This window comes from Theobroma cacao, chromosome 8 (genome assembly GCF_053813885.1).
Source record: "Theobroma cacao isolate CCN51 chromosome 8, ASM5381388v1, whole genome shotgun sequence".
Classification (NCBI taxonomy): domain Eukaryota; kingdom Viridiplantae; phylum Streptophyta; class Magnoliopsida; order Malvales; family Malvaceae; genus Theobroma; species Theobroma cacao.
In genome coordinates this window covers 5,070,958-5,086,837 of record NC_142646.1, presented here as the reverse complement: position 1 = coordinate 5,086,837, position 15,880 = coordinate 5,070,958, and the positions used below count along the sequence as shown (strand labels likewise).

The window sequence follows — 15,880 nt, the reverse complement described above, 5'->3', positions numbered from 1 at the left end:
ATTATAATATGTAAATTATACTTAATTTTTTTAAAATAATTATGATAAGACATTATAATTCATGTATATAGTATCAAGACATGGAGAACAGGAAGGGAACCAGGTTTGAACTTTATGGGCGTCACTTAAGCACGGACAAATAACCCAGCTCGAGAGCCCATTAGGCAACAAATCAGGCCCAACTTCGCACCCGTGGTTCCAAACAAACCTCGATAAACTCTAATACTCGTTTATTTATTTATTTATTTATTTTGACTTGTGTGAATCTGAATTTGTTTTTTGATTCATATACATTGGCTCTTAATGATATATTTAAACTAAAGATATATAAATCAAATAAATAATACGAAATCAATATATTGATTTATCAAATCTTTCCATATAAATCTCTTATATGGTAGTTGAAATTGCAATTTGCTAATGCTTCAAGGGGGATATTGATAACCCTGAAAAGTTAGGTGGATAGAGAAGGGCTAGATATGCCTTTGTCAGAATCCCATCGTTAATTTCTCTTATGAGTTGTTTTTACCAATTTAAGTAACAAAAAAGAGTGCCAAATTTTTGTGTTGTTATTCGATTAATTGATAGAACAACATAGGCATTAGGCATTAGGCATTAGGCAGCCCATTTTAATTATCCATCCAAATGATACAACGCAGGCTTTTTCCTTGAAGCAGTAACTCGAAGGCTTTGTTGATGTCCTGGAAACTCAATTCATGCGTTATGAATCCATCCAGATTCAGCTCCTGCTATATAGACAGGCAGATAGCATCAACTTGCGAATTTATGAACAGAGCAAGTAATTAAAAGGCACAAGCATGAGTGCTTTTTAACCTTGTCAAGATATTTTTCAGCTAGGAGGGGAATGTCAGATTTGGGTTTAAACCCTCCGAACAAACAGCCGGTAACACTTCTGCCTCTTAGAAGCAAATATGTGTTGAGAGCTAATGGCGTGCCATGCTTCTCCACTCCCAATATCACTGTCTTGCCCCATCCCTTCATTTTTCACCGAAACGACCATGAAATTTTAGCTTTTTGAAGAAGGAAAAACAAATTTAACAGGATTGACTTAACATGAAGGGTACCTCTCTGTTACTATTGAAAGCGTCTTCCATCAGGGACGCCAACCCAATGCACTCAAAGCAATAGTCAGCTCCCCCATCTGTCATTTCCTTTATCACCTGAACATGCATAACAATTTTAATTGTGGGACATTCAGGTTTTTCTTAAAAGGACTTTTTCTTGTTGAATTTAAGTGTTTCGTGATTTGAAGCCATCAGGATTTAGTTGGTGATAAAAGGATTTCTCATTCATGTCTTTGATTATGTAATACAATCTCCAACCGATTTATTCTTGTTAGTGTTATAATCCTTTGGCTACTAACCTCGCTGACTTTTTTCTCTCCACAGGTCGCGGGGTTGATAAAATCGGTGACTCCAAATGTTTTCCCTGTCACACAAAAGAAATAGTTTGAACAGAAAATCCTGATGCTGGTGAAAATCGATTGACTATTTCTAATTCAAATCACCAGATCAACAAAAGAATTTGTAATACTTTATGAACATAATTAAGAGGAATTTTGTGATCAATAGATAGCTTACCTATCTCAAATTTTTCCGGATTCAAATCTACACCTATAATCTTCGAAGCTCCGCGTAACCTTGCTCCCTCTGCAACCTGATATTCAATACTTTGTAAGTGTAATTTAGTTGTTGCAACGTGCACAGTGACATAAATCCAAGAAATACAGTCAGTCCTGGTAGTGACATGCTCTCAAAGGAAATTAATTTGCTAGCGTACAATAAGCAGAGCATGGTTTGGGCAGGGATTGAACAGGTGTAATTGGGTTATAAGTACCGCAAGTCCAACTGCTCCCAGCCCAAAGATGGCGACTGTGGAGCCCGCCTCAATATCTGCCACCTTCCATGCTGCTCCTATCCCTGTCACCCACAGTGTTATACGAGCAAAAAGATGTCAAATGTTTGCGCCAATAACAATTAGTAACTCTTGCTGACTCAAGTTATGTGTGTCCTTTTCCTTTCTACTTGGGAAGTGGAGATTTGGACTTATCGTTGCCCACTTGCCAGCAATATCAAACGAGTGAATCTCTTAGCCAAAGAAAAAACAGTGGCTCTTGTGTTTCTTCATAATAGAAAGAAGAATAGTTTACGTTTCGATTCTGGTATATTGAAATTTGATAAATTTGTGGCCAATATGGGGCAGGCACTAGATGACAAGGGCCCTTGCGATTATGATACTGGCCACAAAATTCAGTACTGATGAAGCATTCAGAATTCTAATTATCAAGGTCGTCCTCTAAATGAAATATTTACTTTGCAAATCAAACAGTAAAGTTTATACTTAAATTGATGGATACGCGTATAGCTATGAACAAACCTAAATCCGCACTGCAACAAAAAAACCTTATGGGTATCATTGGTTATAATTGCAGTTCATATCATATAGTCTTTTGTCTCTGTTAACTTACCAGTTGATACTCCACAGCTAAGCAGGCAGGCTTTATCAACGGGAATTTCCGATGAAATCTTGACAACATGAGCCACATCCACCACTGTGTACTCAGTGAAGCTGGACACGAACAAGAAATGGTGCAAAACCTCCCCATTCATCCCCTTGAACCTACTTGTTGCATCCCTTGGCATGTCTGGGTTCAATCTATAACCAAACACTGAGCAACCATTGCCCTTTTGGGACTTGCAGTCCCTGCATTCTCTGCAATGCGGATGGAACACTGGCAGCACCAAATCTCCTTCCTGCACTTCCTTCACATGCTCCCCTACACTCTCAACAACACTGGAACCCCTCCAAAAAAGACAGTTATGATCACATCCTTAACGTTAAACACTGGCAATGATTTAATTCAGGCAAGAGCAGGTAGGTGTAGTTGAATTACCCGACAGCTTCATGCCCAAAAATTCTGGGAAAAATCGCAAACGGCCCCTAGAGAAAAAACAATGTGGTAATCTTTTTTTTCTAACATATAGACAAAAGTGAAAGTTTTAAAATAAAAATAGAGAGGGGAATTACAGTGGACATTTTCCAGAAGGTAATATCAGAATGGCAAAGAGAAGTGCACAGAATCTTGACCCGAACCTCCCATGATTTAGGTGGCTCAACTTCAATTTCTTCTATTACAAGTGCTTCTCCTGGATTTCTGCTGACTGCAGCTGTTTATATCATAAAAACATGGAAAACACCAAAAAAAAAAAGTTGAGACCATAAAAGAAAAACAGAGAATCCAGGTAACAAAAGACCGGTAAGCCAAAAAGTCTATAACGATGACCAGTGTTTTAAGAAGAACATCAAGAGAACCTTTGCATCTTATAGCTTTTCCTGCAGTTACCGACCCTCTATGGTTTTCCATAGCTGGTTGCTTCTTCTTGAACCAAAATCAAGAGAGGGGGGAGTTCTAATTTCTTGGCTTCTCCTCTCTTCTCCTTGGCTTCAATTTTCCACGGTTAGTAATTACGTACTTATAATGCTACTGATGCAAAAGTCCAACGTTGTAGAATAATAGTGTGATAAACAGAGGTTAAAAAGTTTGTTCATTTCTTCTCCAAATGAGAAATGTCTTCACACAGTTATAATACTAGTTGTCAGGTTGTGCGTTGGCCTGTCTTTGTCCAATTCCTACTTGTACATCCACTGAACGTTCCACTTAAAATCCAAAAAAAACAAGAAATGTAATTAAAAATGTTGCTTTATTTTTTTCCCCTTGTTCTTATTTTGCTGGTTGCGATTATGCTGTTCTTAGTTAATCCCATTCTACAATGATATAATTAGCCACGAGTTTTCTGGCACATGCCTCAACTGTTAGCAAAGGTCCCTGCCTTCTTTTCAGGTTTATGTCATCGACTGTACAGTATTTGGTTGGTTCTCAATTACACGTAAGAGAAGCTAACTCCCAGCATTTTCAGCATGTCGTCGCCGGCTCTAAGTAACCAAAACATTTTCCAGCTCCCTTTGGAAATAAGTTTATGAATAAGACTTTACATCTCCCCATCTTGACGTCTTCTTTGAAGTAGACTTTTCCGGGATGACGCTTTCCGAATAAAGAAAATGTAATTAGAAGTTTGACTTTTTTAGGAGGAAAGATTGAACTTAGGGACGAAGCTAACTAATTCTGTTGCAAGGGTCAAAGATAAAAAAGGTATGTAAATTAAAATTTTTTAGATTAATACGTTAAATTTAAGAAATAATTAAAATTTATAATAAATAATAATTTTATATAATATGTAAACTAAAAAAAATAAAAAAAAAGATTTACAATAATTTTATAAGGATCGGATTTTATTGAAAAAACATCCATATTTTCGAGATTAAGTTTAAGATGTTTTGATTCATATTACTCTTATTCATGATTTAAAGTAATGAGGTTTGATGGTTCAAGTGTAGGAGGATTATTTAAAAGATTTGTATTTTTTTAAAAAAAAAAATTGTCAATTCTTTTCAACTTACTTATACTTTAATTAAACTTGAAATTTTTTTTGAAAAGTGGTTTTATTAAACCTCTGATCGACTAAAGACCCCTACACCCAATATGTGTGTGAAAACTTATACAATTACACAAAAAAAACTACTTGAAAAATTTGATGGTTGCTCAAAAAGAATAAAAAGGCCTAACAACAAAAAAAAGGAAGCACATGAGACCATTAACATCAAAAAACCTAAAACCATATCCTAATCAATGTCCAACCAATATCTAGTATTCTTATATTATTTCTATTTAAATTTGAAGTACTAATTATAAAACTATAATGTGTAAAGTATAAATAGTTAAATATGATATATAAGATTTCACACAATGATTAAATAAATAATTAAATAAATAAGATAAAAAAAACTTTACTTTTTTTTTTAATTTTACACAATCGTGGTGAGTGACCTCGTTATTCCTTATCCAAATTCAGAAGCTCGTAAATCTCTTTTGATGAATGTTTGTTTTAATGGTGAGTTACAAGGAAAAAACTAAAGTAAAAATAAAAGAACAAAAGAGGAGAGAAAGAGAAAAAGAAAGAGGGAGAAGGAGGTGAAAAAAAACTGAAATGAGGATAAAATTGAGTAAGATTTGTAAGATCATTTTATTATTTTTTATTTATACTAATATTAAATAAAAAATATTTTAAGGAATTCATTAGAAATATATATAATAAATAAATAATTTCAAAAATTTTGAAGGGACTATTAGAATATATATAAATATATAATAAAAATTTTCAAAAATTTTGGGGGCAGTGAATTGCGTTACCCTCCGCCGCCCTGATTGTATTATTTCCTATGTGTTTGGTTAAGAAAGTAAGCTGCACAAATCATCTTATTAAGAAACTGAACATATATGATCAGTCTAAACTTCCCACCACGTGCAAACAAAACCAATCTCTTGTATTGATTATGTGATTTTGGGAAGATAATGTCATTAAATCACGGTCAATGACATTTGGTTAGTAAGAGCAGGTTGTCCATCATTTTCAAGATAGGAAGAAACACAGGCAAATTGCATTATATATTTCTGGTATACAATTTAACTTCATTAATTTTAATTTATATATATATATATATATATATGTAAGGAACACACCCACATTTTTTTAATGATTAATTAGAGGAATTGAAAGCTCTTTAATCCTCTCACGTTTCCTAATAAATTCTCAACAAAATCGAACTAAATGATAAAAGATCAGGAATCTGAAGATATGTCAGCTCATTAACATTTTGTTTTGCTTTGAGAATTAATTTTTTCAATTTTGTGAATGTCATAATACATTAACTTAAGAATATATATTAGAAAAACTAAACGGAAAATACTAACTTAAACAATGCCAATAAGATATACTGAATCAAGAAAATTAACGTGTTTCACGCCGGCTTAAAGGCTTGGCATGTTAGGAATCTTTTTTTTTTTTTTTGGGCTGATTGCTTGACCTGTTAGGATTGGGTATGTGACCAATGAAAAAATGAGGATAATTGTTTTTTTGTCTAATGAGATTGTGCAGGATATGTTGGACCCCAAAAACATATATAAAAGACAAAACATCATGCTTGCTGGGGCCTTGTCTACAGTAAGGTCAACCGTATTACATGTTGCAATCCCCACAACAACAGCTCGAGTGAGTTCAATCCTCCGTTGTGATGAATTTCTCTCTACAAAACCAGTGGTATTTGATGTTAGCGCTGGACTCTACAACCTCGTTAATGAGGAAATGTCATTGTAATTTTAGTTCATATGTTACCTGAAGTAACAGGGTATTCTGCTGATAAAGTGAAGCTTCAAGTTTTAGCTTACAACCTTTAGAAATAGGTTGATTATGTAGCATTTCATGACAGTAAATACATCTCTTCGTGGCATTCAATCTGCAACTGCTTAATTTGAATTCGACCTCTGAAACTAATCCAATTGCATACAAATTCCTGAAACTTTGATGTCTTGTATAATGTAAAAGTCTTGAGAGTGCAAAGGCAACATCAAATATTTTGTTCACATCTTGTGCTTTCAATTTCTACTGATGAAAAAAAGTTCTTCGAACATTTACACACAATTTACGTACGATTCAATTTGTCTTCTGTTGACTACAAGTGAAATTCAACATATAACTCCTGCAGGAAACAACATATCCCAAGCCAATATGTTTATGCAGTGTAGCTAGTATCTCCAATAATTTTTCTTACACCATAACTACTAAGGAGAGACAGCTTGATGTCAAATATCCATGACTTTGCGTCTCTTTGTAGATATTGGCCGTAATTACTTGTTCTGACGCCGATAATGGAACCTGCAAAGAGGGAGAATTCATATCCACTAGTGATTACAAAACAGTGCAGGCTTACACAAATTCAATTCAAAACCTACTAAATGCTTATCCTGGCATGGAAACTCTAGTATAATGCCAGTCAGTGAAGGACGCGTTTTCTGGGATCCTTAGCGAACACTGCAAAGCATCGAAGAGACCGCGCGAATGGCATGGGCTGCAATTGTGTTTCTCTTTATCGTAGTTTTTTTGGTTTGATATGGACAGCACAAGCTCGTCATGGGCAAGAACTTCATTCTTCGGACGGGCCTCTGCTCTAAGATTGGCCTTATTGGTCTGGACCCAGTTTGCTTTAGGGGAGGAAGTCAGAAAGCTGATGCTCCTGCTTCAATCACAATCTGTAATCCTTGTTTGGTTTGGGCCTCTGAGTCTACATCCATCCCATATAGATGCTAGCCTTAGCCCAGTTAATAAAATTAGGCTTTTCTTGTCTAAATCAACTGATCAATTATGTAATGGGAAATCCTGGGATAAATTTAACATTTCGGCTTCCGAGTTTACACATTTGAAGTTCGAATGTGCCAACGGGCCTGTCTGCTTGATTAGGTCAGCAAACCATCACCATGTTTTAGGTGGTTGAGGAAAGTTTCAATACATAGTAACCTTTATGTATCCTTACGTGAGTGGAAGAGTAAAAAATAGGATCTGCTCATTTACTTTGGTGTAAATTTTTTTAAAAAATTTATACTTTTTTAAAAGATAAAATTTTAATTTTAAATATAAAATATTTTAGAGATTAATAGAAAAAACACATACTGATCACATAAAATATTTTACGTCTTTGAGAGGTGTATATTTTTATTAATACTATAAAAATGCTCTTATACTAGGCCTAGTAGTATAAGTTTGATGAAAATTAACAAAATTTTAAAATTTTTTAACTTAAAATATTAATATTTAAATTATTTAATACTATTAAAATTAAAAAAAATTTTAATGAAATCATTCCATGAAATTAATATTTTTATTTGTAAATTGAATAAGTCTTACTAATAATTATATCAAAAAACTATTTCAAATATCGTTATTTAATGAATACATTTTTATATATATAAAATTTTTATATTTTACACAATTGATGAATATTAATATTTTTATAATGTTATGGTAAAAAAATGATGAAATGAAAATTTTTTTTGAAAATTAAAGCTTACTTTCATTAAAATACGTAGTTAAATGTTTTTGAAATTTTTATTATTTATTTTTCTCATTTTCATTTTCATTCTTAATTTTAATGTGAAAATCAAATGGTAGCAATATTTTGTAATCAACTCTTATTTATCCCATAGAATGATTTAAACAATAAAAAATATTTCCAACAATTTATCTAAACAATAGAAAATATTAAATTTTTTTGTAAAAAATTTTATATAAAAAAAAAATTTCTCCCAATAAGTTATTTTTCAATTACCAAATATACCCATAAAGTGAGAAAATATTGAAGAAAAGTCTTTTAATTAAAAATGAAACTATAAATTAAAAGATGAAATCATATTGTGAGAAATGACACATTTGTCCTTATTGTCATTTTTTATTTTTTAGGGTTTACTTAATTTTATTATTGAATATAATATCTTGTAACTTTTGACACTAATTCAGCTGTTAACATTATTTATTAATATACGTGTGAAATAATATTATGTGTTTGATATGAATACGCAAACTTATTAAAGTGAGATCTATACGTAAAATGATTATTTTAATGGCATTTGTATTGTGCTAGATAATTATGTATGATACATTTAAGAAATTTCTTCATGAAAGAATTTGAAAGTTACAAAGCGTGTGAAAGATGTTCTTTAGCAGTAATAATTCTTGAAGACTATCTTCTCACACAATGATGGACCGAGACTTTAATTAGATATATGATGATATCCAACATCATTTATATATCTTAAGTTAGCAGCTCCTAGTGACATCTTACTTTAATCTTGATCTAATATCTTAATCATTGTAAAGAACATCCATTAATATTTAAATAATCATCATGACCCAGTGTCACCTTGGACTCATTCCACGCCTTCCAAATAGCGAATGCAACAATAATCATGGAAATACAAACATGTAGGCGTGTGAAACCAAATCCTCTTAAATTCGGATCATTCCCTGAGATGCAACCATTTGAACAGTTTCATCATCTGCTTCTTCTTTTATTTGTTCAAACATAACATAAAATACAATGACTGGGTATTTTAATACTATTATCAATAAAGATTTTGAGATCTACAAGTCGATCCGCACAACATAGAATATTAGTACTTACAAGATTAGCATCGAAAGCGTGGGGGCTTGGTTTGGTGCATATCGTTTTTCTTTTCACAGTTCAAACTATATATCGAGGCCCAGTGTTGGGAGGCCCACATGGTCCAACAGTGACCCGTGAAGAGAGTAGACTACCCCTCTTTCAATTTTTTTAGCTGCAGGAAAAGTCGAAAACGATTGTTCAACCTCGATGAGGAATGGCCAACAAGTTAAACAACTGGTCAAAGACTCAAAGCTAAGCTAACAGAACATGGCATGTGAATTTTATACAACTACACAACGAGAAGTCTTTATTATTTTATTTTTTAAGAAAATAGTTTTTAATCTTCTTTTGTCTTTAAGGTGATTAGGCCCACATCATTCCCCCCACAAACAGACAAAACTCTGTGTTGCTATCTGCTTTAGACTGCGTTCCATTTGATAATGACATGATTAAGCCCTTAATTGTTATTCTAATACCAGTTATCATCCCAGTTTAATAGTATTAAACCCAAATAAATTATATAAATAAAAGTCTATGATTAATTGGATTATTGCTAGTATTTGTGTTTTTGACTTGTTGAAAAGTTGCTTGTATATATAAAAGAAGGTGCAAAAGCAAAATGGTAATAAGTTTACCAATCTTTCTCACAGGAAACTATAGGGAAATTTTCACACCATCAGTTGTTCTTTTAAGCAACAGAATCTTGGAGGGAATTTTCCTCTTCTGAACATGTGTTTACTACAAGCAGTCTTGTAATCAAATTTTAGTTCCATCCATCTCAAATTTGAAAAGTCAGTAAAATTGGTGGCTTCTGTAATGAACAAGGAAGCCTAGTGAGACTGCTTTTGAGGTTTTTGAAGAAAGACTTGCTTACAAACTGTACCCCGGGACTTGAAACAGCAGCTGCAACCTTTCATCGAACAAATTCATATGAAAGGGAGAAAAAGGTTAGCTGAGTAAGGGCTTGTGGCCTGCCTTCGCCTCTCAAAAGTGTCCCGCATGATAATTGTTTCACAGATTCTTGTCCCCCTTTTTGTACAAGGTGCTAGCTACATGGAATAAATGATGCTAACGGGCAAAGGACTTCTGGCTGAGATTTGAGTAGTTTTTTTTTCTTTGACTGAAATAGTTACTTGACCTCTCAGAACTTACGGGATTCTTCCAGGTTTCCATCCATGCAAAATTCAATCAAATCCATCAATTTAATACGTACCAATTCCATACATTTTTGGTCATTTTCTCTTAAGACTTGTTAGAAAACAGGTGTGACTGAGTTGAGCAGACAAGTCAGTGGTCAATGCAATGCAAACCATTCAAAAAATTTCTCATCTCTTAAAAGAGGATCTCTCAACACAAATTTTAAGGCTGGTTGGTTACTTTCAGAGGAAAAGAGGCAAAGAAAATCCCACACAGAAAAATGAGGGAGATTGAGCAGATATGGGGGGCCGAGAAAAATTGGGACAATGGGACTGGGAGGGTGAGGACAGAGGATGTACAAAAGAAAAGGCCTTTTTGCAGCCTTGTTTTTCCGTCTAAAGGTGAAGAGTACGTCAGGAAATAAGGCCAACTTGGCTTGAAAATTGCGGTCCGTTTAACATTCATTCTCGTAACGGAACTTTGACCAGATTCCAAAATTCCAAGGGCAAAAAAGTGGAGCAATTATTTTTCTTGGTTGAAAAAACCGAACACCCACTAATCACACAATTAAAGAGGTTTCAATCCCCCAATAAAATTCAATTACTGTTTTCTTTTTGGCCTCCAAGTTAAGTAAGCATCTTCTTTCCTGCCCATTATAACAAAAAGGATAAAAAAAAAAGAAAAGAAAGATACTAGTCACCAGAAACCTAGTGTGGTAAATAAGTTGATGAAACATAAAGATTTTACTGGGAAATGACAGCGTATATTGGCATGTTGACTGCCCTGGTGGGTGAGTCATTACTGAGTTTTGACAACAGCCCCGGGAACACGACACCCCGCAATTACAATCTACTCAAAACAGTCGCCCAGCCAAGATTAGATAAGATCGTAAGGTTAGAGAGAGATATATGTGGCTTCTTTTACGGGTCATGTTCCTTCTTTTTTTTTTTCTTTTAAAGCCTCGAAAAACCTGAAAAATTAAAGGAAGTGAGATTAGACAGCGCCACAAAGGCAAAGACCAAGAAGACACAGCCATATTCCTTCTTTTGCAACTTTTTTCTCTCTCTCCCTCTCCGTTCAAATGCTAGTAATAAAAGTCTTTTTAGACCCATCATCTTTTGCTCCGAGAAATAATTTTCTACTTCCATGAAAGAGGACCCCCCAACTCTCTCTCCATCTCTTTCTCTCTCTCTGGCTTTGTCCCTACTCTCCGACCCCTTAAGTCTGCCATAAAGAGGAGGATTTGCCCACCACAAAACCCCAAAGATATAGCTGCTGTATCACAGATTTTTAGTTTTTAGCTTACGAAAGAAATACTAGATCATTATAGATCTAGAGAGAGAGAGAGAGAGAGAAGGGAGTAGTAGTGGGAGAAGGGTTGGGTTGTTTTTTCTTTGTCGTCGTTGTTTTTTTTAAAAATGGATAAAAGCTGTCACTCTTCTGGCGACTCTACCACCACCGCCACCAGTAGCACCAGTAGCTCCAACGCCAACAACATTAACAATCGAGATCATTACCTTAAACACCTCAACAAGCTTTCCCACAAGATATCCAAACCCTCCTCCACGGCCACCACCAACGTCCCTCCTCTCATCAAAAAACCATCCTTTGACCAGACCCAGAACCTCACCCAGGCGCTGCCACCTCAGCAACCTCAACCCTCCCAGCCTCACAATCCTAACCAAAGCAGCCTCCAAGCTCAACAGCACCAGCCACCTGTTTACAACATCAACAAAAACGACTTCAGGGACGTCGTGCAGAAGCTGACCGGTTCGCCGGCTCACGAGCGGTTCTCTACTCCTCCACCAATCCACCAACCCAAACCACAAAGCTCTCGACTCCAGAGGATCCGGCCTCCTCCATTGGCGCACGTTAGCAACCGCCCTCCTCCCATGATGAATTGCGCGGTCCCCAACATGAACCCCCCAGCTTGCTCTCAACCGAACCCCCCTATGTGTGGTCCCACTGCTAATTGCTTTATTCAACGACCACCAGTTGCGGCACCTCTTTCGCCTCTCCCGCCATTCCCGGCTGTACATGCGGCGGCCGAATCGCCAGTCTCCGCCTATATGCGGTACCTCCAAACCTCCATGTCTGCTACTGTTGATTCCAACCCAAAGCAATTCTCGGGATTCCTACCATTGGCCCCACTGGCTTCACCCCGTTGGAACAACTTAACCGTCCCACAGCAGCAGCAACAACAACAACAACCACCGCCGCTGCTGCCAGCGCCGCAGCAGCAGCAACAGCAACAACAACCGCCACAGGTATCATCAACGGGGATGATCCAGTCCCAGTTACCGTCATCACCACTACCATTCGGGTGCTTAAATTCCCCACGGTCACCGTATGCTTTACTTTCCCCAAGTTTGCTATTTTCTCCGAATTCGGGTCAGTTGGGGTTCCCGCTTTCGCCAACGGTGCCCGTGCCGAGCCCAAAATGGCGAGGTCTTTGATAAATTTTAATTTCAGGTAAGTCTTCACAAGGGGGAACCTTGTGGTGTTAGGGTTTTTGTACATGGTTAGGCGTTGGTGGGGAATTTAATTCAATTACCAGTGGCTGGATAAAGAAAAAAATTGTCTCGCCCTGGTCACTTAGAAGCTTGTTTCTTTCTTTCATTTTTACTTGTTATGTAAAAACAGAAACTTTAAATTATGTTCTTTTCTTTTTGTTGAAAATTGGGTCGAGAAAAGAAGTTCAAAGTTATTGATTACTAGTATGATTAGTATCATAGATGAAGTGTATTTATTTGTAAGTTTTGTTCTTGCTATGTTTGTGCTGTTTATGTTTTTCTCTGCTGATCTCATTTTAGCCATTTGTGGATATAAAAATTTTTTTTTGGGCAATAATTGGATAAGCTGTTCTTTGTGTAATGGTTGTCAGACATGGTTTTATCATAGATTTTAAGAAGGTCAGATCAGTTTTTCCGATGAATTTTATGGATTTAAAATTGGTCATCAACTCATGATCCAAGCAAATCAATTTCTGAGTGGTTTTATGTGATCATATTAGGATGTCTACTTTTGTTTCTGTTCTCTTTGGAGGTGGTAATTGAAGTTAGAAACATGTTCCTTAATCCTAACTAATAAGATCTGTAGCAGAAGTCTGGTGTTGTAACCAATGTTTTGCAATATCTACCACTACTCTCTGCTAGCTAGTGAAATTATACTGCATAGAAGCTATCTTTAAATTTAAAGCTAGTCATATTTGACCAGATTGTCCAACCACTCTTGGAATACTGGAGGACATTTGATTTGACCTCATCACCCATAGATATATAGGGGAAGAAATTGTATGCTAGTAGTAGTAGTAGTAAATGCTAACGGTATCAAAAAATCATCCAAAGCTTCATTAATGTCTCATTAAAGCTAGGTTTTCAAGAAATGAATATTCACTTATTTAGGAGTTCCTAGGGGAGGAATGAATACTTTTGTTGGTTAATCTGGCCTGCCTTAAATCACAAGAATCTTCAAAAAAGAGTTAAGAGCATTTTCCTTTCAATGTTGGAAGTGACTTTTTGGCTTGAATGGGCATAGTACTCAGGAAGCAATTATCAATGGTTGTACTCTTGTAGTAGTTTTTCTCTGGCCCAAAGTTGACTAAATAATTTACTCCCTTGGTTTATGCATGTGTATACATATAAAACGATTCACATGTATTATCAGGTAACTGATGCATGTTTTCTACCCCACCTTCTGCATCACGCATTCAACTTGGAATCTTTGGAGTAGTACTTCATTAATCGAATTGGGAGGAAAAAGAACCTGCTGAAATTTGACTATGCTGTTCTATATTGTTCTTTTGTTTTTAATAGACCCTCTGAGGCCTCACTTTGATTTGAGGAGAGAAGGAAGTAAAAGTCACTAAAACACTTGACCTTTTGCATGAATGACAGTGTATTTGGACCAATTAGTTTTTCCTGTGAGGCTGAAGACTTTCTTGGAGTTGAGGGCTGCTCCAAACCCTCTCTCCTGTGGGTTCTACTGCTGACCGTTCAAAAAGTGGTCTTGGTCATGGATATGGTTTTACAATTCTCTTCCGGGTTCTTTAGTGGTGAAATCTGAGGCCATCAAGCACTTAGTATAACTAATTCCTTCTATTACTTGTCAGTTGTTGGCAAAAGTATATAGAATATTCATTTACCTCCCAGTCAGTGGTTTGAACTGTTGCAAGATTCTTGCCTGCATTCATTTCTTGGACAAGGTTAGTGGTTCTTAGCATTTGAACAATGATTCCATTTACCTGGTATACTTTATGAAGGAATAAGTCAATAGTTTCAAAGGGCAGAGGGAATTTCCTGCTAGATAGAATTCATCGGGGGTAGAAACTTTTTACTGTACCGTCTTATTATGGAAATAAAAGACCATTGGCCATGACTCATAGGCTTCTGGCAGCCGCAGGGATGGCTGAGGCAGATTCTTAGGATGCAAAGGATTTTCTTGAAGGTTTCTTTGAAGGTCGTCAGGACTGGGTACTCAGGATTCATTAAAAGGCATTGATATCAAAGCAATTACAGTTCTCTTTTTGTAGCCACTTGCCACAGTGACCACCTAATTGTAGTTGTCTTTTCACCTACAACAGAAAAAGGAAAAGAGCTGGACTTTCTAGCCATACACGTCATAATAGTTGGCCCAACATAGAGGCCCATAATTAGGAGCCACCCAACTCCAGCCGCCCAGTCAATCCAAATATTTAAAAAGGGCAACCCAGTAGTTTCCAAATTTATACCGACAGCTCTGCAAAAATACGTGGCTCTCGCTGCGTGAACTCAATATCTCTGGTTGAAATTACAAAATGGGGCAATTTACTCTCATTATTTAAAGTTTGTCTCCATGTCAAAAAATATTTAATGGAAAGGTAAATGACAATTCATGTAATCATTAATGTCACAGAGAAACTGTTAAATTATCATTTTACCGTTAATATCATTTTTTCTTCTTATCTCTTCCAGCCACTACTTTCGACAATTTGAAAATGTTAATTATCAAGTTTAATAAATAAATGATGAAATTTGTTACTTTTTTAAAGAAATTATTATAATTTAATTGAATAATACTAAACAAAATGCACAATAATATTGAAAATTTTTATGAAATATTACGAATATCAACAGCAACAATTACATCTTTAGGCCAACGTTGACGATGCCTTCTATTTTCCTTTCTCTGCCTCTCTTAGATAAAAAGCCTGAGAATAAGGTGTTAATTAATTAGCACTTCCTTCTTGATAAATAACAAAAAAAACAAAAAGCACAGTATGTTTGGAATTATTTTATAAAATTCTTTTAAATTTGTGTTCATAATCTTCAGAATGTTATGCATATTCTTCACTCATAGTATTATTCTGGAAATTATACGAAACCGGGTCATATTTGAATTTTATTGCCATTACTTATTACATAGTTCTTATGGGTTGAATGTAATGATGCAAAACATAAGAAAATAAAAATGTATCATGACAGCGTTATATGGAGAATTATGCGGATGTTAAGGCAACTCTTTCAAGAGAACTTATTAAGTAAATGGCAATGGAAATGCGATATTGATATTGCAGTACACTGGGGATTTCAGTATGAACGTGAGTCATAGTCCTCCAAAAATTGTGTATTGGTCTCGACCATTGTTGGGTGAATTTAAGCTAAATGTAGATGGTAGCTCCAATGATACTTTC

General features: G+C 35.4%; 2 protein-coding genes across 8 annotated transcripts; one reads left to right on the top strand and one right to left on the bottom strand.

Moving 5' to 3' along the window:
* Positions 1–551: 551 nt before the first annotated feature.
* On the bottom strand, positions 552–3,588 carry LOC18592120 (alcohol dehydrogenase-like 5). Of its 7 annotated transcripts, none has more exons than XM_088809199.1 (10): positions 3,334–3,588; positions 3,049–3,188; positions 2,915–2,961; positions 2,489–2,823; positions 1,801–1,940; positions 1,602–1,677; positions 1,385–1,449; positions 1,086–1,181; positions 835–996; positions 552–749 (listed from the first exon to the last, which is right to left on the bottom strand). In XM_088809199.1, the coding sequence occupies exons 1-10, from the start codon at positions 3,383–3,385 to the stop codon at positions 630–632; spliced, it is 1,233 nt and encodes a 410-aa protein (XP_088665325.1). In that variant the 5' UTR covers positions 3,386–3,588; the 3' UTR covers positions 552–629. The 7 variants fall into 7 exon arrangements, with proteins under 7 accessions (XP_088665325.1, XP_088665329.1, XP_088665327.1 ...); XM_088809203.1 differs by having other exon boundaries at positions 1,858–1,940; positions 3,334–3,587; XM_088809201.1 differs by having other exon boundaries at positions 2,489–2,814; positions 3,334–3,587.
* Positions 3,589–11,210: 7,622 nt separating this feature from the next.
* LOC18592119 (VQ motif-containing protein 9) lies at positions 11,211–13,059 on the top strand. The gene has a single exon (XM_018125293.2). The coding sequence runs from the start codon at positions 11,628–11,630 to the stop codon at positions 12,663–12,665; it is 1,038 nt and encodes a 345-aa protein (XP_017980782.1). The 5' UTR covers positions 11,211–11,627; the 3' UTR covers positions 12,666–13,059.
* Positions 13,060–15,880: the final 2,821 nt, after the last annotated feature.